At 35.7% G+C, this 23564-nt stretch overlaps 1 protein-coding gene across 3 annotated transcripts in view; it reads left to right on the forward strand.

Annotated features, from left to right (window-relative positions):
* Positions 1-23564, forward strand: part of PDHX (pyruvate dehydrogenase complex component X) — a 79325-nt gene that overhangs the window by 51813 nt on the left and 3948 nt on the right. For 2 of the 3 annotated variants that reach the window (XM_054661041.1, NM_001280073.1), the window contains 3 exon segments: positions 1656-1803; positions 9641-9699; positions 16092-16250. In XM_054661041.1, coding sequence (XP_054517016.1) covers positions 1656-1803; positions 9641-9699; positions 16092-16250 — 366 coding nt within the window. 3 annotated transcript variants of the gene reach the window in all.

Here is a 23564-nt window from a genome sequence, read left to right on the forward strand (position 1 = left end):
GAACAGAATGGAAAAACTACAGTGAAGTTATAGGAATATTTTATTATCTCATTCATACTTTCTATTATGAATCTGTAAGAAATAAGATACTCATGTTATTTTTAAAAATTACAAATCCAAATAGAAATTATTGAATTGCCTGTATAGAAGGTCCCTAATCTTCTAATGTCCCTTGTGATTTCTTTGATCCATGAGTTGTTTATAAGTGTGAATTTAATTTCAAAATATTGGAAGACCCTTCAGTTACCTTTCATGATTTCTAGTTTAACTCCACTGTGTTTAGAGAATACACTTTGAGACACACTTCATTTTAAAACAATCTTCTCAAATTTATTGAGATTTATTTTATATTTATAACATGGCCTGTCTTGGTGGACGTTCCATGTGTACTTGAAAAGATGGTTCGACTTACAATTTTTTGACTTCACGATGGTGTAAAAGTGATACACATTCAGTAGAAAGCAGTGCAGTATTTCCTTGCAATGCTGGGCAGTAGCGGCTAGCCACAGCTCCAAGTTAGCCATGTGATCATCAGGGCAAACAACCACTGCTCTGCAGTGTACTGTGTAGCCAGGTGATTTTGCCCAACTATAGGCTAATGTAAATGTTTTGAGCACATTTATGGTAGGCTATGCTAAGGCTAACCTGTGATGTTCAGTATGTTAGGTGTATTAAATGCACTTTGACTTATGATATTTTAAACTTACGATGGGTTCATCAGAGTGTCACTTCATCATAAGTCAAAGGGCAACTATATATTAATAGTTGGTTTGTTGATTTATTGGCTGTTTTATTTCAGGTGGTTTTTTTTCTTTTTTCTTTTTTTTTTTTCCGAAACAGTCTTGCTCTGTCGCCCAGGCTGGAGTGCAGTGGCGCGATCTTGGCTCAGTGCAACCTCTGTCGCCCAGGCTGGAGTGCAGTGGCGCGATCTTGGCTCAGTGCAACCTCTGTCTCCCCGGTTCAAGTGATTCTCCTGCCTCAGCCTCCTGAGTAGCTGGATTTACAGGCACGCGCCACCACACTCAGCTAATTTTTGTATTCTTAGTAGAGATGGGGTTTCACCATGTTGGCCAAGCTGGTCTTGAACTCTTGACCTCATGATCCGCCTGCCTCAGCCTCCCAAAGTAATCCTGAGATTACAGGTGTGAGCCACCATGCCCAGCCCATTTCAGTTTTATTAAGTGATATTTGTAACAAAAGCTGCTTACAGATGGTGTATGTCTATGTCTGTCTTCTCTCTCCTCTCTCTCTCTGTGTATGTATGTACACACACATATATTGCTCCTTGTGTGTGTGTGGTGTGTGTGTGTACGTATATATACACACACAAACACACCTGTGAAGGAATTGTTCATTATTTGTTAGGTTTCTTTCTTATCATCTTAAACATAGTAACATAAGATATCCCATTCACAATTGAAACATGAATTTTATTACTTTTTTCTGTAGTTATATGCTGTAAAACCAAAACGTCTCAGATTTTTTATATTCTTCCCTTATACTAAGAATTTTAATAGTGCTTTTCTTGTGTTAATCTTTAATTAATAAGTTAGGTCATTGAGAATGAATTTCATTTCATTTATAAAGTTGCTTTTTTTTGTTTTATTTTTCTATTCCACTTGTGGTTTAATGGACAGGTTGCTGTCTTTTTGCAGGGCACATTCACTGAAATCCCCGCCAGCAATATTCGAAGAGTTATTGCCAAGAGATTAACTGAATCTAAAAGTACTGTACCTCATGCATATGCTACTGCTGACTGTGACCTTGGAGCTGTTTTAAAAGTTAGGCAAGATCTGGTCAAAGGTTAGTAAAATTGAATTTACTTAATACAAAACACATGCTAACTTAACTTTCATGAAATCCTTTATAAAATTATAAAATTAAAAGCTACATTGTGTAGCTTTTAATTTCAATTTCATAATGTACTTGCACTCTACTCTGGGTATATTTGTGCTAGAAAAAAAAAATTAGCAATGGTTTCCTTGAAAAAGTGTATTGGTTCCACAGTATTAAATAAATCACAGATGCCTTTATGCAGAATAAAGCATTCTGTTCTACCTTGCTTTTATTTCCTCTTTGTCATATTTGAATAATGTACATTTAGTTAACATTTATTTAGCAGGCAATTACTGAGTTCGATTCTCTGTTACATACTGAGCTTTAAAAATACAGGTTGAGCAACCCAAAACCAAAAATTCAAAGTGCTTCAAGATGTGAAACTTTTTGAGTGCCAACATGAAGCTCAAAGGAAGTCCTCATTGGAGCCTTTCAGATTTTGGATTTTTGGACTAGAGATGCCAAAACAGTAAATGTAATATTACAAAATCTGAAAAAATTTTGAAATCTGAAACACTTCTGGTTCCAAGTATTTTGGATAAGGGATACTGAAATCTGAAGTACTATAATTTGGTTGGTTAGTTATTTTAAAAGCAAAAGTGGGCTTAATGTTTTGGTGTGCTTTAGCATTTACATAGGTCAATTTTTTTGTAAGAACACATGAATGAGTTGTGTAGACCAAATGGTTATTTTTTGTTTTGAATATTTTTTGGTATGGTATTTAAACAAAGCAGTCAACATTTCATGAAGTTTAAAATCCAAAACTTTTAAGGATGTTTTAGATTATAAATATCTTATATATTCTTCTTTATACAAATTTTGATTTTATATTTCTTGTTCAGAATGCATTTACAGATTATTAAATTTGTAATATTTCTTCCAAAAATCAATGATAAATAAGGTTGCTGAGAGACATACAGATTTTCTAGCATGAACTGATAGTTTTATTTCTTTATTTTTGACCTATATGGCCTTTATATTATTTTCTTGTCTTATTGCACTGACTAGGACCTCTGTCTGGTATAATGAATATAGATGGTAAAAGCAGATTTTTTGCCTTGTTCTTGATTTTGGGGGAAAAGCATTCAGTCTTCTATGTTAGCTATAGGTTTTTTGTAGAATATTATTTTCAGGTTGAAAGAATTTCCATTCCTAACTTGCAGAGAGTTTTAAACATGAATAGATGTTGAATTTTATCAAATACTTTTTGTGCATCTTTTCAGATAACTTTTCCTTTTTCTGTCTGTTAATAAGGTGAATTACGTTGGTTGATTTTCAAGTGTTGAATCAACTTTGTATTCCTCATATAAAATCCACTTAATGATTAACCTTCTCATATATTGTTTGATTCTGTATCCTAAAATTTTGTTTAGAATCTTTACACCTATGCCCATGAGAAATGCTAACCTGTAGTTTTCTTTTCTGGAGACATTTTTTCGGATTTGTTATCTTATCTATTGGAATGGGTTGGAAAACATGTCCTCCTCCTTTATTTTCTGGAAGAGTTTGGATACAATTGGTATTATTTCTTTTTTAATTGTTTAGTAGAATTCACTAGTGAATTTCTTTATGGGAAGGTTTTTAACTATGAATTTTATTTTAAAAATGGATGCAGCTTTTTTTTTCTTGAATGAATTTTGGTAGTTTGTGTCTTTCAAGAAATTTGTGTCATCTAAGTCACCAGATTTATTGGCATAAAGTTATTCACCACATTACCTTATTATACTGTCATTTTATCTGAAGTAATGTTTCTGTTTTTGACATTAGTAATTTGTGTGTTTTACTCTCTAGATCACTCTGACTAAAGGGTTATCAGTTCTATTGATCTCGATCTCTTCAAAGAACCAGCATTTGGTTTTATTAACTTATCTAGTATTTCTGTGATACTGATCTCATTGATTTCTGTTCTTTATTTTTTTCTTCTCTTTGCTTTCAGTTTACTTTGCTCTTTTATTTCTAGTTTCTTAAGGTGAAAAGTTGGATCATTTATTTGAGACCTTTATTTTTTAATATAAGCATATAATACTCTTGAATTATCTTTAAGCACTGCTTTAGCTGTATCCCACAAATGTTGATTTTTTTTTTTTTTCTTCTTGAGACAGGGTCTTGCTGTGTCACCCAAGCTGGAGTGCCGTGGTGCGATCTCGGTTCACTTCAACCACCGCCTCCTGGGTTCAAATGATTCTCACGCCTCAGTGCCCTGAGTAGCTAGGATTACAGGCACAAACCACCATGCCTGGCTAATTTTTTGTATTTTTACTAGAGACGGGGTTTTAGCATGTTGGCCACGCTGGTCTCAAACTCCTGGCCTCAAGTGATCCACCCACCTAGGCCTCCCAAAGTGCTGAAATTACAAGTGTGAGCCACCACGCCTGGCATTATTTTTCCTTTTATTCAATTAAAAATGTTTTCTCATTTATTTATTTTGTGATTTCTTTGATCAATGAGTTATTTGTAAGTGTGCACTTAATTTCAAAATATTTGAGAACTATTCATTTCTCTTTTATGATTTCTAGTTTAACTACATTGTGTTTAGAGAACACACTTGATATGATTTCAGTTTTCTTAAATTTGTTGATATTTATTTTATGTTTGTAGTATGGTCTGTCTTGGTATGTGTTCTTGAAAAGAATTTTTTTATTTTTGCAAAGGAATGTTCTATAAATGTCAGGCCAAGCTGGTTAATAGTGTTGTTTATGTCTTTTGAGAGCAGTGTTGATATTCCTCATTATAATTGTTTATTTGTGGTTTCTCCTTTCAGCTCTGTCGGTTTTTGCTTCATGTATCCTGAAGATCTATTATTGGCCACATACACAGTTAGGAATTTTGTTTTCTTGAACAGACCAGTTATTATGTCATGTCCTTATCTATTCCTTGTAATATTCCTTATCCTCAAGCCTTCTTTATCACCTCTGTAGCCACTGCAGATTTCTTTGACTCGTGTTTCTATAGTATATCTTTTTGCATCTTTTTACTTTTTAAATGTAAATATGTTTATTTAAGTAGGTTTCTTGAAGGCAGCGTGTAGTTGGTTCTTGCTATTTTATCCAATTCTTTAGTCTCTTAAGATGTTTAGACCGCTCACATTTAATGGGATAGTTGGATTTAAATCTACCATTTTGTTCTTTCTTTGCATTCTCTTTGTCCCACCTCTTTTATTCTTCTTTCCTTATCTTTTTGGTTACTTATTTTGTTATCATTCTATTGTATTTATTCATTTTATCTTCTTTTTTCTCTTATCTGCTTTGCAATGGTTTTCTTAGGGTTTACAATGTAATTCTTTAATTTATCACGGCCTGGCTTCAAATTGTATTACACCCCACTCCATTTTTAATATAAGAACCTCATAACTATATACTTGCACTTCCTCCCTCTCATATTTGTACTGCTGTTGTCATGTTTTACTTCTATATATGATGTAAGCCCCAGAATACATGTTTAATGTTTTTTGCTTTAGCAAATAAACTCTTTTGGAGTTTTAAAATGAGGGAAAAAATGTCTTTTATATTTATCTGTACTTTTTTTCATTTCTTTGTATAGAATTAAAGTGCTGTCTGCTATTATACTTCTTCTACCCAAAGAACTTCCTTTAATGCTTCTTATAGTACAGATTGACTGACAATAAATTTTCTCAGTTTTTGTCTGAAAAAGCCTATTTTGTCTTTCACATTGTTCCTTTTTAAAACAATTTTTTAAAGTGTAGTTGAATATATAACATGAGCCTTACCATTTTCCGTGTACAGTTAGTTCGTTGACATTAAGTACATTTACATTGTTTGCAACCATTGCCACCATTCATCTACAGAACGTTTTTCATCCTGCAAAATGGAAACTCTGTATACTCTTCATTCCTCTGTCCCACCACCCCTGACAATCACCATTCTTCTTTCTGTTCCTATAAATTTGATGATTCTAAGTACATCATATTAGTGGGATCATATAGTACTTGTCCTTTTGTGACTGGCTTATTCCACTTGGCATTATGTCTTCAGGGTTCATGCATGTTGCAGAATGTATAAAAATTTCCATTTTAAGGCTGAACAGTGTTCCATTGTATGTATATACCCTACTTTGTTAATTCATGTGTTAATGGATAAATACATTAGGTTGTTTTTACCTTTTGGCTATTGTGAATAATACTGCTATGAACATGGCTGTACAAATATCTCTTTGTGTCTCTGTTTTCAAATATTTTAGTTATATCCCCAGAAGTAGAATTACTGGATTATATGATAATTCTATTTTTAATTTTTTAAGGAGCTACCATACTGTTTTCCTTAGTGGCTGTGCCATTTTGCATTCCCACTAATGGCGCACCAGTGGGTCAGGCATGATGGCTCATCCCTGTAATCCTAGTACTTTGGGAGGCTGAGGACAGGGGTTCGAGACCTGCCTGGGAAACAGAACGAGACCCTATCTCTACAAAAAAATTGAAAAACTAGTCGGGCAGATGGCATATGCCTGTAGTCCCAGCTACTTGGGAGACTGAGGTGGGAGGATTGCTTGAGCCCAGGAGTTGGAGGTTACAGTGAGCTATAATTGCACCACTTCATTCCAGCCTGGCTCATAGAGCAAGACCTGTCTCCAAAAACAAAAATGAAGTGCACAAAGGTTGAAATTTCTCCACATTTTTGCCAATACTTGTTATTTTCTGGTTTTTGATAGTAGTCACCCTAATGGATATATCTTTATCATTTTTAAGAATTAATTTTTGCTGGATATAGATTTTTCAGTTAATAGGGGTTTTGTTTCAGTTCTTTAAATAAAGATACTATTTCTTTATTTTCTGTCTTAGAATGTCTGCTGCCATTCTTAATATTTGTTCCATTGTATATGATGTTTTCCACCTGTCTGGTTGCTTTCAAGATTTTCTGCATTACCAGTTTGGCTATTGTATGCCTAGATTTTTTTTTTCTATTGTATTTACTGTTGGGTTTCTCTCAGCTTCTTAGATGTATGGTTTGTTGTCTTCCTTTAACTGTGAAAAATTTCCAGTTATTTTTAATGATATCTTCTGTTCCATGTGGTTTCTCTTTGGGGCTCCAATTTTAAATGTTAGACTTTTTGAATTGCCCAAAGCTCTTAAATGCTCTATTCTTTTTGTTCATTCTTTTTTCTCTTTATGTTTCATATTGGATAATTTTTGTTTACCTAGCTTCAAGTTCACTGATTTCTTAGCTGTGTCTGCAAAGCTTAGCAAAATATATATTTTTTATCTTGGTTAGCATGGATTTTCCCCTCTGGATTTCCAATTGAATGTTTTTTTAGTTTCCATTTCTCTGCTGCTAGTTGCCATCTGTTTATGCATGTTGTACCATACTCTGCCCTCTTTACTCCTGTACTCTGACAGTGGGTATTTACTTCCTGTGTTTGTCTCTCCTCTGAGTGGATTATCACTCTTTGGCATTCAGTTCACCTGTTTGCTTTGTAACCTCCGCTCCCTAATGGGCTCAAGGAAAGTTATGATTTTGTAATTTATCCTGCTTTTTCTTTCACCCTGTCAGGATGGGAACAGCTTTCTTTTGCAACTTTCTACATCCCAGGTGAAAGCAGGACTTTTATCAGTTTATATACAGAGTTTCAAGATTTCATATAAAGACAACTTGAGAGCTTTTAAAAGTTCAAGGAACTAAATGGAAAGCTATTTTAAAGAAAGTGATAAGTTTCTAAAAAATGAACCCTGGAAACACTCCTGTAGTTCTCAGATCATACTTGCTTAGTCATGATATAGAGGTTAATATGGGAATCATTTTTCTGTTTTCTTACTCTAATAAGGCAGAAAACAGTAATATTTCAGAGGAGATATGGATTAGTTTATTATCTTTGCATGGTCCAGTTTTGGTACACCTTTGTAATTAGGAATTTTCTTAAAAATCTTTACACCCCACATTATCTATCTTCACTCCTCTTTCTCATATAAAGTTACAATACATAACTTTCTGTATGCATGCTTCACACTTTGCTTTTCTGTCTTGACAATGTGTAAATGAGAATGTTTGATATTACCTTACAAACTGTTTTCTACTCAGTAAATGTAACAGCATCTCCTTTCAATGTGTTTGGAAAGTCTCCATTATAAAGAGTTAAAAATAAAGGAATTCAAAGAGAAACCTACTTTACACATGTTAGATTTGAGATGCTTGTAAGCGATGCAAGTAGAAATTTCATGTGAGAAGTTGGATATACAAGTCTGAAGCCTCAGTATCTCAGAATTAGAGGTAGAATTTGGAGGAGTCATCATTATATAAATGGTATCAAAACCTTGGAATTGGAACTGGAACTTCCAGCCTGGGGAGATGCCAACATTGAGAGGAAAGGAATAAAAATGAGTGAGTGGGCAGAAAGTGGAAGAAAACCAGGAGAGTATAGTGACATAGGAGCCAGTAAAAGAATATATTTCATTCAACTCAAGAATGTTCCTAAATATTGGAGTATGCTGAATCCAGAATTTTAAGTGAGGACTGTGGACTTAGGTGGTAGGTTTGGGGGTCATTAGCTGGCAGATGGTTTTAGAAGTCTTCACTGTGAATACCTGTGGGTAAGTAGATAAAGTGAAGAGAAAGCTGAGAGAGCCATGAAAGGTAAGCAGAGTAAGTTCATGAACTGTTACATTTGAATTTGTACAAACCAAATCTTTCTATGTGGTTATCATTAAAAGCTTGTAAGCACTGTAAGTCCATTTATATTTCTATTCCTAAAGGGGTTTTAAGCAAAAATGTTTATATATTTCTGGAATTCTGAATTAGAGGAGCTTTGATACTTTGCAGCTGACAGTTATTGTGACAGTTTGACAGTATTTAGGTTTATGGTAATTCATCTAATCCCTTTCTGAAGTCTCCAGGATGCCTTTGGAATGAGCGGTTATTCACCTAAAATTCCATGATACTTTAGTAATAGGATAGGTTTTTTGCCACATACCATTGACTAGATCTAGATCTTAGAGTCTTTTTCTATAAGCTCTTGCAAGAAAGAATCAAGTGTTGTTTACATTTTCCAACACTGTTATACCCAGTGGCAAATGCAAAGACATAAACAAATACTTTAGTTATGATCAGCTCTGTAGGAAGTGGGAGGACCCCAGCTTTATCTTAAAATCATTATGTATACTGGAAAGAAATTGATTCAAATGCATTCACCGTAAAACTATGGATGGAGAACCTCATTTTATTAATCACACTAGGACCTATGCCAGCATTGCTTCATCTTTGGCTTTTGTTATATCCTGTTTTGTTAAGTTAAAAAGCAGTTAAATTTTTTTTCACTTACGTCCCATTAGTAAAAAGAAATTTTGAACACTTTCCCATATGTGTATATATAACTGTTTATATATAAAGTACCTACATGTATCACTGTTCTAGTATAATCAATATGTTATAAAGCATACAGAGAATAAGGGTATTTGAAAAGAACGAGGAAGAAAATGAATCATCTTGTAAACTTCCTGACTGCACACACCACAGAGAGACCATTTGTCTTTTTCGAGACATAGGAGTTAGTTCTTTTTTTCTGATTATGCTTGTAATGGGTCCTTCAGGTTCTTGTGTATGATATCTAAGCAATTTAAAAAATTGATAACCAAGGCCCAGAAGTAAACTTACATTCATGGTTAATATTATTTATCCAGGACCTCATATAATGCAAGTTTTTCTAATCATGGGAACCTTATTGACTAAGCAAACAAAAGCTTGTCATTTTTTATCGTTGTTTGTCAGTACATTCCATAATTTACAAGTTTGAAGTTGTAATGGTCAATGTTAAAGTTATATTAGGAATACTAATTTTACTAAGCTTATTTTTCTTTCAGATGACATTAAAGTATCAGTAAATGATTTTATCATCAAGGCAGCAGCTGTTACCCTTAAAGTAAGTAGCAGACTTCAAATGATTTTGTCTCCTTAAGTTAGTTTCATGTCGTGGAATTTTTACAATGACAAATAGAACTCTTATTTTTAAATCACAAAAATTGTATAATTATCTTGCTAAAAATACCCTATCATTTGATCTCCCTCATTTTACTAATGAAGAAACTGTAAATCAAAAGGGCTCACAATGAATTAGAGCAGGATGAAAACCATTTATTCTAGGCATTAGAGATAGAGCAGTAAACAAAAGCTTACTTGATTTCTGCTGTCCCCGGGGCCTACATTCTAGTTGGAGGAGACAAACACTATTATATGTCAGATGGTGAAAGTGCTGAGGAGAAAAAGAAAGGATAAGGGGACAAAGTAACTAGGGGTGCTTTTTCAAAAGGGAAGCGAGGGAAGCCCCTCTGACAAGGCGATAATTTAGATATGGCCTGAGAAAACAGAGGGAGTGAGCCACATAGGTATGTGGTAAAAGTGCATTCCACACAGAGGGACCAGCAAACACCAAGGCTGCAAGCAGAGGATCGCATTAACCAAAGATGTGGTGCTGAGGGTGGAATGTGCCTAGAGTGGAGAGGTGGGAGATAAGATTTAAATAACAGTGGGAGAGCATGAAGGGGAACCCAAGTACATGAGGCCTTGTTGGACATGGTGAGGACTAGGGATTTTATTATGGGTGAGAAGGAAGCCTTTGGAGGGTTTTGAACAAATAACTAATGTGATCTGACTTATACTTCAGAAACGAAAAGGAGAGGCTGCCCTGGGTGCTGTGTAGAATGTGGCCTGTGGAGAGGCAAGGGAGGAGATGATGAGCTCCCCTGGGAGGCTTTAGAAGATGACAGTGGCTTGGACAAATGTGGTAGCAAATGGAGCTAGGGTGAAGTGGAGATTTGTGTTATGTTTCAAAAGTAGAGCCAACAGGATTTGCTGATGGATTGGATATGGGGTGTGAGAAAGAGAAACAAGCATTTTGGCCCAAGCAATGGGAGGAATGAGTTTTCCATGTACTAAGATTGGGAAAACTGGGAGGGGTATAGCTTTGGGGTAAGGAATCTAGAGTTTGGTTTTAGACATGTTAAATTTGAGGAGCCTAACAGATATTCCAGTGGAGGTGGCAGGAAGGCAGGTGAACATATGAGCCTGCAGTTCAGTGGAGGTGATGTAAACCTAGCTGGCTGGAGTTGTAAATCTAGAACCCAGGCTTCCTGCTTTCCTGCCTGGCACTATTTTTCATCATGCCTCCTTTCTGTAACGAGGCTATTTTCTGGGATCACTGCTTGTTAACAGACTGTATTTAAAGTACATTTATAATTAACTTGTTTTTATTTCTTGAAAAATACATTAATAAGGAGGGTTCCATGGTGTAATGGTTAGCACTCTGAATTCTGAAAAATACATTAATACAGAACTTAAAAAGCATGCCCTTTCAGCGGTATCTAATTATTCATATAACTTTTCTCTTTTGATGAAATATTTTGAATTATATTAATGATTTAATTGACTGTTGTGATTAATATCATTAATTGTGAGTCATTTTTGCACTCCTTAAATAAATCTCTAATGGGCATAAGCTATTCGTTAATATTTCATTGGATAATTTTTGTATCCAGAGTCGTAAGTAGTGGTAATTTAAATTTTGTGCCAACATTATCAGACCTTTTTTCCCTAATCATTGGCTTCATTAAATGAATTTGGATTATTTCTTCTTTTCTTTCCTCTGTACACATTTCAATATTATAAAATTTTTTATATTTTCTAGTTTCATAGAATTCACCGTAAAAATATCTGAACCTGCTTCTATTTTGAGGAGGGGATCTTGGCAGCTTTCCCTTTTTTTTTCTTTCACCATAATTACTGATCTGTTTTAATTTTCAGCTTTTTTAAAAAATCAATTTTAAAAGCTTATATTTTCCCAGAAAATCACTCATTTAATTTAGATTCCCAAACTTACTAGCCTAGAGTCATTTAAATTTGTTTCTTATAATTATTTTAACATCCTCAGTGCCTGGGGTTATTCTGAACTCTATCTCACTTCTATTGCATATTTATATATTCGTAGCTTGTATTGTTTTGTTATGTATTTTTTCCTTCATTTCCTTAGATTCATTTTGGTCAGAACTTTAATGTGTAATTCATTTTAATTTTTTTTAATAAGGTTTAAGATAGTTTCTTTTTTTTTTTTTTTTTTTTTTTTTTTTTGAGCAGCAGCAAGATTTATTGTGAAGAACGAAAGAACAAAGCTTCCACAGCATGGAAGGGAACCCGAGTGGATTGCCCTAAGATAATAGATTTTTGATACAACTTTGACCGTGTCCCATAAGTCTTCTTTACATTTTGTAATTAAATTTACTTGCCATATATTCTTCATTCATGAGGGTTTTGTTTAGTTTCTCTTTTACTTTAGTGTTGTCTATGAAGAATTTCAAATCTTCTGAGGGTTTGGGACTTTATTCTTTTAACATAATGATATTGTTGAATGAGTGAAGGAACTAAGCCTTGAAAGATGGAAAAATGGAAGAGCAATTGAAAAGCAATGTGAAGGTAGCCTTGAAATGGAAATGAGCGTAGCATGACAGTGAGCCAAGTGGAAAATTCATCTCAGGGGAGTGGTCACAAGTAAAATGGGATAGATAGAGTGGAATCAAATTGTATATTGCCATGCTTAAATGACATGCCAGGAGGCCTGGATCTTTTTCTTTAGAAAACAAAGAATTTTTGAGAACAGAAATTTGTTTTCAGTTTCTGTTTTTCAGCATCATTTTCACCTGTGATACAGGGCAACATTATTAATAGGCAGGGTTTCCAGGCATTTCATCATTTGATGAAATCTTTTTTTTTATTATTATTATACTTTAAGTTTTAGGGTACATGTGCACAACGTGCAGGTTAGTTACATATGTATACATGTGCCAAGTTGGTGTGCTGCACCCAGTAACAAGTCATTTAACATTAGGTATATCTCCAAATGCTGTCCTTCCCCCTTCCCCCCACCCCACAACAGGTCCGGGTGTGTGACGTTCCCTTTCCCTGTGTCCATGTGTTCCCATTGTTCAATTCCCACCTATGAGTGACAACATGCGGTGTTTGGTTTTTTGTCCTTGAGGTAGTTTGCTGAGAATGATGGTTTCCAGCTTCATCCATGTCCCTACAAAGGACATGAACTCATCATTTTTTATGGCTGCATAGTATTCCATGGTGTATATGTGCCACATTTTCTTAATCCAGTCTATCATTGTTGAACATTTGGGTTGGTTCCAAGTCTTTGCTATTGTGAATAGTGCCACAATAAACATACGTGTGCGTGTGTCTATAGCAGCATGATTTATAATCCTTTGGGTATATACCCAGTAAAGGGATTGCTGGGTCAAATGGTATTTCTAGTTCTAGATCCCTGAGGAATCGCCACACTGACTTCCACAATGGTTGAACTAGTTTACAGTCCCACCAGCAGTGTAAAAGTGTTCCTATTTCTCCACATCCTCTCCAGCACCTGTTGTTTCCTGACTTTTTAATGATCGCCATTCTAACTGGTGTGAGATGGTATCTCATTGTGGTTTTGATTTGCATTTCTCTGATGGCCAGTGATGATGAGCGTTTTTTCATGTGTCTTTTGGCTGCATAAATGTCTTCTTTTGAGAAGTGTCTGTTCATATCCCTCGCCCACTTTTTGATGGGGTTGTTTGTTTTTTTCTTGTAAATTTGTTTGAGTTCATTGTAGATTCTGGATATTAGCCCTTTGTGAGATGAGTAGATTGCAAAAATTTTCTCCCATTCTGTAGGTTGCCTTCACTCTGATGGTAGTTTCTTTTGCTGTGCAGAAGCTCTTTAGTTTAATGAGATCCCATTTGTCAATTTTGGCTTTTGTTGCCATTGCTTTTGGTGTTTTAGACATGAAGTCCTTGCGCATGCCTGTGTCCTGAATGGTATTGCCTAGGTTTTCTTCTAGGGTTTTTATGGTTTTAGATCTAACATTTAAGTCTTTAATCCATCTTGAATTAATTTTTGTATAAGGTGTAAGGAAGAGTTCCAGTTTCAGCTTTCTACATATGGCTAGCCAGTTTTCCCAGCACCATTTATTAAATAGGGAATCGTTTCCCCATTTCTTGTTTTTGTCAGATTTGTCAAAGATCGGATGGTTGTAGATATGCGGCATTATTAAAATTGACACCCTAACATTATAACTAAAAGAACTAGAGAAGCAAGAGCAAACACATTCAAAAGCTAGCAGAAGGCAAGAAATAACTAAGATCAGAGCAGAACTGAAGGAAATAGAGACACAAAAAAACCTTCAAAAAATCAATGAATCCGGGAGCTGGTTTTTTTGAAAAGATCAACAAAATTGATAGACTGCTAGCAAGACTAATAAAGAAGAAAAGAGAGAAGAATCAAATAGACGCAATAAAAAATGATAAAGGCGATATCACCACCGATCCCACAGAAATGCAAACTACCATCAGAGAATACTATAAACACCTCTACGTAAATAAACCAGAAAATCTAGAAGAAATGGATAAATTCCTCAACACATACACCCTCCCAAGACTAAACCAGGAAGAAGTTGAATCTCTGAATAAACCAATAACAGGCTCTGAAATTGAGGCAATAATTAATAGCTTACCAACTAAAAAAAGTCCAGGACCAGATGGATTCACAGCCGAATTCTACCAGAGGTACAAGGAGGAGCTGGTACCATTCCTTCTGAAACTATTCCAATCAATAGAAAAAGAGGGAATCCTCCCTAACTCATTTTATGAGGCCAGCATCATCCTGATACCAAAGCCTGGCAGAGACACAACAAAAAAAAGAATTTTAGACCAATATCCCTGATGAACATCGATGCAGAAATCCTCAATAACATACTGGCAAACCAAATCCAGCAGCACATCAAAAAGCTTATCCACCACGACGAAGTTGGCTTCATCCCTGGCATGCAAGGCTGGTTCAACATACGAAAATCAATAAACGTAATCCAGCATATAAACAGAACCAAAGACAGAAACCACATGGTTATCTCAGTAGATGCAGAAAAGGCCTTTGACAAAATTCAACAACCCTTCATGCTAAAAACTCTCAATAAATTAGGTATTGATGGGACGTATCTCAAAATAATAACTATTTATGACAAACCCACAGCCGATATCATACTGAATAGGCAAAAACTGGAAGCATTGCCTTTGAAAACTGGCACAAGACAGAGATGCTGTCTCTCACCACTCCTATTCAACATAGTGTTGGAAGTTCTGGCCAGGGCAATCAGGCAGGAGAAAGAAATAAAAGGTATTCAATTAGGAAAAGAGGAAGTCAAATTGTCCCTGTTTGCAGATGACATGATTGTATATCTGGAAAACCCCATTGTCTCAGCCCAAAATCTCCTTAAGCTGATAGGCAACTTCAGCAAAGTCTCAGAATACACAATCAATGTGCAAAAATCACAAGCATTCTCATACACCAATAACAGACAGAGAGCCAAATCATGAGTGAACTCCCATGCACAATTGCTTCAAAGAGAATAAAATACCTAGGAATCCAACTTACAAGGGAGGTGAAGGACTTCTTCAAGGAGAACTACAAACCACTGCTCAATGAAATAAAAGAGAATACAAACAAATGGAAGAACATTCCATGGTCATGGGTAGGAAGAATCAATATTGTGAAAATGGCTATACTGCCCAAGGTAATTTATAGATTCAATGCCATCCCCATCAAGCTACCAATGAGTTTCTTCAAAGAATTGGAAAAAGCTATTTTAAAGTTCATATGGAACCAAAAAAGAGCCCGCATTGCCAAGTCCATCCTAAGCCAAAAGAACAAAGCTGGAGGCATCACGCTACCTGACTTCAAACTATAGTACAAGGCTACAGTAACCAAAACAGCATGGTACTGGTACCAAAACAGAGATATAGACCAATGGAACAGATATCTCTTTTAAATAGGGAAGTCGTGTATTGAGGGCCTGCTGATATATATCCCAGAGCTGGGCTAGAAAGTAAGGAATAATGTGATCTAATATTATTACCTGTTTCCACTCCCCTCCTCCCCTCAAGATCATGTTCATTATCATATGAGGTAGGAAGCACAACAGACATTAAATAACTTCTTGCAATCAGGAAATAAAGCCCTTTTTCCCCACCATGATATAAAGAGATCAAAACATGTACCTCATCAGAATTTCTTCAAACTTGCTTCAAAAAGGTGGTATGTTTAATTATTCTTGGCAAACATAAAAGATAATTGACACAGAACTCCATACCATTTTTTCAAACCAAATTTTTATTTATTTTCTCTTATCTAGCTATGTTCACTTTGGAAAATGCACAATGATTTTATTTTTCTGTAACCGCCTTGGTCTAAAGCTGCTTTTTTAGTAACATTTTTTTTTTCTATTTCTAGCAAATGCCAGATGTTAATGTAAGCTGGGATGGAGAGGGCCCAAAGCAACTGCCATTTATTGACATTTCAGTGGCTGTGGCAACAGATAAAGGCTTACTTACTCCAATCATAAAAGATGCTGCTGCTAAAGGTATCCAGGAAATTGCTGACTCTGTAAAGGTATGTCTTAAGAAAGAGTGTGCTTTCAAAATGTTAGCATATACTTTTGGATAATTACTTTCTGATAAAGTCGTGACGTAATCTAGTCAGACTGTGATTTTTGTGTGTGTGAAGGGGAGAGTTATTTCATCAAGTGATTGTCACATATATATAGGTTTTTAAAGTTTTTATCCAAGTATGACCCATTGTAAGAAAATTTAATATTCAAAAATTAAGAGATAATATATAAACAAATTAGGGAACAACTTCATGCTAAAGACAAGCTTTATTTTCTATAGTCCAGAATTCAGCCATAAAGATGCTATATCAGGTGGGTTTTAAAGTTGAAGTTAAGCTGAAACTGTATTTCTATGGACCTCAATATTAATAACATTTTATTCTTAAAGTGTATTTACTTCTTCTCTAAAATTGAGACCATTAAAAGAACTTAGCGGCCAGGCGCGGTGTCTCACGCCTGTAATGCCAGCGCTTTGGGAGGCCGAGATGGGTGGATCCCGAGGTCAGGAGATTGAGACCAACCTGGCCAACGTGGTGTAACCCCATTTCTACTAAAAATATGAAAATTAGCTGAGTGTGGTGGCGCGTGCCTGTAATTCCAGCTACTCGGGAGGCTGAGGAACAAGAATCACTTGAACCCAGGAGGCAGAGGTTCCAGTGAGCCGAGATTGCGCCACCGTACTCCAGCCTGGCAACAGAATGAGACTCCATCTCAAAAAAGAAATGGACGTAATGTTCCAGAGGCAAAGTTACTTTATTTTTTCAGGATTTCTTGAAGAGCAGTTTTTGTAACTCCAATATGTAGGAATCTTATTTCACCAAAAAATAGTACATCGAATAGGCAAGAACACAGGCAGTAGGGCAGCTTTGACAGCCTCAGTAATTTCCAAGGGTATTTTTTGACAGAAGTATCACAAGTCTTAAAGTGATTGCATCGAAAATTTCTGATTCATTTGGGTAAGTGATTATCTTTCCATTTGCCAAGGACCTGTTGTATGTATAGTGGTAGAACAATTTGTATATTTATAAGGGAGATAAGAGGTAGAACGTAAGACTTCTTTGGGGAGCTGACAGTACATAAATGTGTAGACCTTCTTGCTCAAAAGAAATGTGCAAGTTAATCTGGTTTTAAAAGCATACCCATAAATACTGAGTTTACTTGGAATTTTAGAGGTAGATATAATTAAAGGTGAACCTACTAGAATCAATATTTTTAGGTCTTTCTTCACTCCTCTTTGAAAAGATTTGCAGAAAGTGTTTGATCGATAAAAATGCAATTGTTAATTGAAAAATGAGGCTGCACATGGTGGCTCATGCCCGTAATCCCAACACTTTGGGAGGCTGAGGCAGGCAGATCACTTGAGGTCAGGAATTTGAGACCAGCCTGGCCAACATGGCGAAACCCCATTTCTACTAAAAATACAAAAATTAGCTGGGCATGGTGGCACACACCTATTATCTCAACTATTCGCGTGATGGAGGCATGAGAATTGCTTGAACCTGGGAAGCAGAGGTTGCAGTGAGCTGAGATTATGCCATTTGTACTCCAGCCTGGATGACAGAGCAAGACACTGTATCTCAAAAAAAAAAAAAAAAAAAAAGAAAGAAAGAAAAAAAAGAAAGATAGCATTTATTTGGTCAGTTCAAAAGTCAAAGTAATAGAGATTGGTTTACTGAGATATAGTATGTTTCTTGTGTTTATCAAGGGTTTTCAGCGACAATGAGAATACTTGTGTCTGTGTTTTTGTGAAGGTTAAATGAGATTAAGTGTTGAAACAACCTGTAAAATATAAAGTACTATTATAATGTTATGGAACTTTATTGTAGAGCTAGAATGTCCTTATTTTTATATACATTAAATTTTAAAAATTAACCATTATAGGAAGATTTCCTTGATTCTGAGCAATTTACCAAATTTACTGCTATAATACATAACTCTTAAGTAGTTATGTTAGCTTTCTCATTCCTTGCATCCTGAAGACTCTAAGTTTAAGAGGTAAGAAGGCAGTCTCACTAGCCTCTCAGTTGGGCCTCACAGCAACGGGAAGGGCAGTCATACCGCTTTGGAGTGTAGTGGTCTCTGGCGGGCCTTGGGCATTTCCTGTAACCTCCAACAGGGACTCAGGGTTTGCTGAGCTATGGCTGCCCCTGTTAGCTTCTCATTCTACCTGCTTCTCTTTCCCACCCTGCTCTCTTCACTCTTGTTCTTACGCTATGCCAGGCACTGGGCTAAGTGCTTCATTTAATCCTATTAACCCAGTACAATTGGAACCTTAGCTTCTCCATGAAATTGAGGAGATTCAGTTTTAGCAACTTTGATAAATTTGCCCAAGGCAATACAGCTAGAAAGCAGTGGCAATGAGGACTAGTTAACTCAGGCAGTTTGATTCTAGAGCCACTGCTTAATGAGCTTTCTATTATACCACCTCTCTCCTTGCTTTTACTGTTTACCTTTCTTTTTTCCTGTCTAATCATTCACTTCTTTACCTCCCCTTTGTCTTTTTCTCCCGCAAAGTTACCAAAAAGGAGGGTTTGGTTTGGTCCTCAAGTAGTACTTTCTTGTATGAAGTACTCTTGCTGGGCAGGTCTGTCATGCCAGGCCAGTGTGTCACATGGTACAGAGCATAACAACCTGATGAATATAATCACCTTTGGTTGTACTCGGAAAAAATAAGGGGACATTGAAGTACACTAAGGCCTCTCATGAGAAACAGGCACCTTGCATGGCCTATTTAACATAATAGTTCTGTAGTTTACAGGAGAGAGACAGAGCGAAAGAGAAAGAAAGTTTATGTGTGTGTGTGTATGTGTAAGAGAGAGAGATCTGAGCTCCTGCAAAATTAGTTTTTTGTTGAAGTGGTTTATCTTGTAAGCATGATTATTTTAAAAACTTAAATGTTGGATTGTTTAAACGGTGGCTTAAAAACTAAATATTTTAGATAGGCTCTATAGAGATATGTTCATTTAGCTGCTGTGGATGAATAGGCATTAAAAATATGTATGCACCAAGTAGAAACCCTGAGTGTGTGTGTGTGTGTGTGTCTGTGTATGTGTGTGTGTGTTCTTCACGTCCAATATAGATTTTGACTCAATTCCAAGTTAAGCAAGATTATATTGAATTCAGCTTTACTGTGCAAAAACAGCATCTGCCTGAGTGTCCACGTATAGTAGTGGGTCACCTTTGGTAATAAATGCGTTTTCTGTCCTGTGCTTTAATGTGGTTATATTTTACCGCATCCCCCAAAAAGGGTAGACAGTAAATGTTACATTTATGGAATAGTAGTGCCATTTTATACAGTTTGAGTCTCGTCAATATTTCTACATCAAGCTTTGTACTATGGCTTATTAAAAAAGTAGAATGTTTATGTATTTAAACAGATAAAATTTAGAATGATTTTAATTCCAGGGTAAAATCTGCTCCGACCAGAGAGAAAAAACTAATTCATATATGAATATAGTATTTGTAATCCTCTTGTTTAAAGACATGCAAGTTCTAGAAGTATTTGTACTGCTTAATGTTTTAACAACTCTAACAATAATAGCAGCGGGCATACTTTGTACCAGTTTTTGCTGTAAGCCTTTTATATATATTAATCCTCTTTAAAACCACCCTATCAAGTACAAGATAATAATTTGATATGGTTGATGAAGCAGCTGATGGGAAAAAAGAGAGGTTAAATAATTTGCCCCAAATCTTATTAAGTGATGTAGCCAGCATCTGAACCCAATCAGACTGTAGACTAGAGCCTCCTCCCAACCACTCAGCTTTGCTGCTTCCCACATACTAGTTACATAACTACTGTATGACTATAGAGGTCAGGTTATCAGCCTTCTAGAATCAGTAATGTTTTCTCTCAAAAAAAAAAAAAAAGAAACTTGAGAAGCAGCTCCTAGATTTTCAGAAATTAACAAGAAGAATAGCTAAGGACTCAACAGTTATACCAAATGCACCATAATTAGTTGATTCACCAGGTAGAAGAAAAGGAGTACAATAATTGGTTTTCTGTGTCTGTAAGACCAATCTTTTGGTTTGGAATTTGAAATATTGGAGTTCTCTCTTATCCAAGGTTTCACTTTGCGTGGTTTCAGTTACCCGTGGTCAACCACAGTTGAAAATAGATGAGTACTGTACAAGCTATTTTGAGAGAGACCACATTCACATGATTTTTACAGTTATAATTGTTCCGTTTTATTATTAGTTATTGTTAATCTCTTACTGTGCTTAATTTTTAAATTAAACTTTATCATAATTGTGTATGGGTAGGAAAAAATAGTACAGTCATGCATCACAGCAGGGATACATTCTGAGAAATGCATGGTTAGGCGATTTTGTCATTGTGTGAACACCATAGAGTGTACTTACACAAACCTAGATGGGATAGCCTGCTACACGCCTAGGCTTTGTATGGTACAAACCTGCAGTACAGCCTATTACTGTACTGAATAGTATAAGGAAATAGTGCTACAATGGTACGTATTTGTGTGATAGGAATTTTTCAGCTCCATTGTAATCTTATGGGACCACTGTCATTTATTTATGTCTTTGTCTTAAGTGTCCTTATGCGGCACATGACTGTATGTATAGAGTTCAGTACTATCTGCCATTTCAGGCACCTACTGTGGGTCTTTGAAGTATCCCCTGCAGATAAGGGGGGACTACTGTATGCAACTGGGAGAAAAAAAGGGTTAAGAAAGAAGAGACCTGAGTCAAACGGGAGAGTACTCTGCCAAAGAAGCAGTGAAGATTCCCCGAGGAATGTGAGGTTGTGGTCTTAGCAAGTAGGCAGTGGATAAGAGAACCTGCAGCAAAGAAACCAAGGCTCTCTACCTGGTGAGGCAGGAGTAGTCTTTTTGAAAAGACTGTGGGATCATGGACAGGTTGAGCTCTGGATTCTCACTAAGAGGCATACTATCCAGTACACACTTCCCTCTGATCATCACTTGGCTGGCTCTTTTTCATCATTGGTTTCTCAGTTCAGTTGCTAATTTCTTAGGCCTTCTGCAGCTTCTGTAGCTGAAATAGTTTCCTAACACTCTTTATCTCATTACCCTGTTTTATTGTCTTCATATGGTTTATTAGTCTTTGAAATTACCTTGTTTATTTATTTGTTCACCCTTCTGTGTTCCCTACTGTCTGATGTTCACTGTCCATTGCCATTTATCTAATTCTAGAAGAGTGCTTGGGATACAGTAGTTGCTTGGTGAATTTATTTTAAAACAAATTTCAGTAAAACTTGTTTCATTGAAATTAATTTTTCAAGAGTTTGTGGCTCTCTGCAGATTCATCCATGAACCCCAAGTTAAGAGTATCTGTACTGCGCATTTACTTCTTGACCCTCTGTAATCCCAAGGATGCCAGTGTGGGGTCTGTAGGCATACCCCAGCCAAGTTCAAGTTGGTATTCCTTGAATAAAGTAATGTAGTAACACACCTTGGATCCCGTGTTATTCTTAATTCTTCATTACTTATAACAGTATTAAAAGGCAGAGGCAAAGTTTACCTTATAAGTACCCAGTAAATTTTTTTAATGAATTAGCAAGGCATTCGATGTATTGTAGAAATATTTAGTGGTCATTTTTTATTCTTTCAGCTGGATGCTTCAGGTAACATGTACTTTGATTTTGAGTCCACATTGCCAGGAGATCCCAGTGATGATTACAAATTGATAAAACCAACGATCCTTCTCAGACTCCATACCTATTTCAGACTCTTACTAGAGTTCACTGACAGAATTTCCTGTTGATGTATTTAGGATCTACAGAGTTTTTGTTTTTAGTATGTGTGCTTGCAATCTAGTTATTAAAATGAATTTGTTTCATTTGTGGTAATTGTGTGTGTGGTAGTTCATCAGGATATGTTGAGATCATCTGCCTTTAAAAAATGCCTTTTAAAGTTTATATATGTCTTTTCAAATCATGTGAACAATTACATTGCTTAAGGGAGGAAAAATGCTTTTATAGATTATTCTCTCTCCCGTTATTCCAAGAACTGTATAAGTCAAAATTCATCTCATTTTTTACTTTGAATCCAAATAGTTTTATAAATAACCACATCCAAATAGCATACACCTGTAATTGTTTCTGTTGGCAGTACGTTACAGTAATGTGTTTTTAGATTTTTGATATTTTTAAAGACTTTCAATTTTAAAAAATTAAATCATCTATGAATTAAAGTTAGTTATCAACTGTGATTGTAATAGTGCCTATGTTGCCTATGTAATACAAAATATTAAGTAAACTCCACATTTATTTTATCTACCCAAATGACAGTGACCTCATTTTTCTGTACCCTTCCTCTTAAGTTAATTCATTATTAATTTTTTATATATGATGACTCAACCTCTGTTCCCTTGCTTTTAAGCACTGAAAAATAAAAATTAACAGAAATGTGGTTAATTCCAAGTACAAGTGAGAGGAAAATTTAACTAATGTGTCATCTGTCTTGTCTTCTGTAAGATTTTTAGAAATCGCTGTGGTCAAGAGTGATAAGAATCAAGTACATCCTTATATTCCTTGTGGCAGTGTAAATTGGACTAGCTCATTCAGGAAATGATTTAGCTATAGGATCAAGAACCAAAAGAAGTCTATTCTCTAGGGCACTATAATTCCACTTCTGAAAATTTACCTGAAATAATTCAGAAGAAACCGTGAACCAAATTATAACACGGGGAAATAACCAAGTAAATTAGGCAGATGCAGTCTTTAGGAACAAACATTAAAAAATCATTTCTGAAGGCTGACAACACAGAAGATACATATAATATTGAACAATTAAATATAAAATTTATTTTTTATAACCATTGTGTGGGGTTGAGATTGTGGATAAAGATGAAGCGAACTCTGAAAGATAAAAACAGAATGTTGGTTGTGGGATTGTGGGTATACTACTTTGGTTGCCATTGGATAATTTATTTAAAACACACAGATTGGCTAGGCATGGTGGCTCATACCTGTAATCCCACCACTTTGGGAGGCCGAGGTGGGTGGATCACTTGAGTTCAGGAGTTGGAGACCAGCCTGACCAACATGGTGAAACCCCATCTCTACTAAAAATATAAAAAATCAGCTGGGCATGGCGGTGGGTGCCTGAAATCTCAGCTACTCAGGACGCTGAGGCAAGAGAATTGCTTGAACCTGGGAGATGGAGGTTGCAGTAGGCCATAATCACACCACTGCACTCCAGCCAGGGCAACAGAGTGAGACTCCTCAAAAAAAAAAAAAAAAAAAAACAAACTAAAAAACACTAGATTGATCAGAATGGATTCTTGTATTTTTTTTCTTACCATAAAGTTTTATAGGCAAAATAGAAAATTTCTTT

This window comes from Pan troglodytes, chromosome 9, assembly GCF_028858775.2.
Source record: "Pan troglodytes isolate AG18354 chromosome 9, NHGRI_mPanTro3-v2.0_pri, whole genome shotgun sequence".
NCBI classification, from domain to species: Eukaryota; Metazoa; Chordata; class Mammalia; order Primates; family Hominidae; genus Pan; species Pan troglodytes.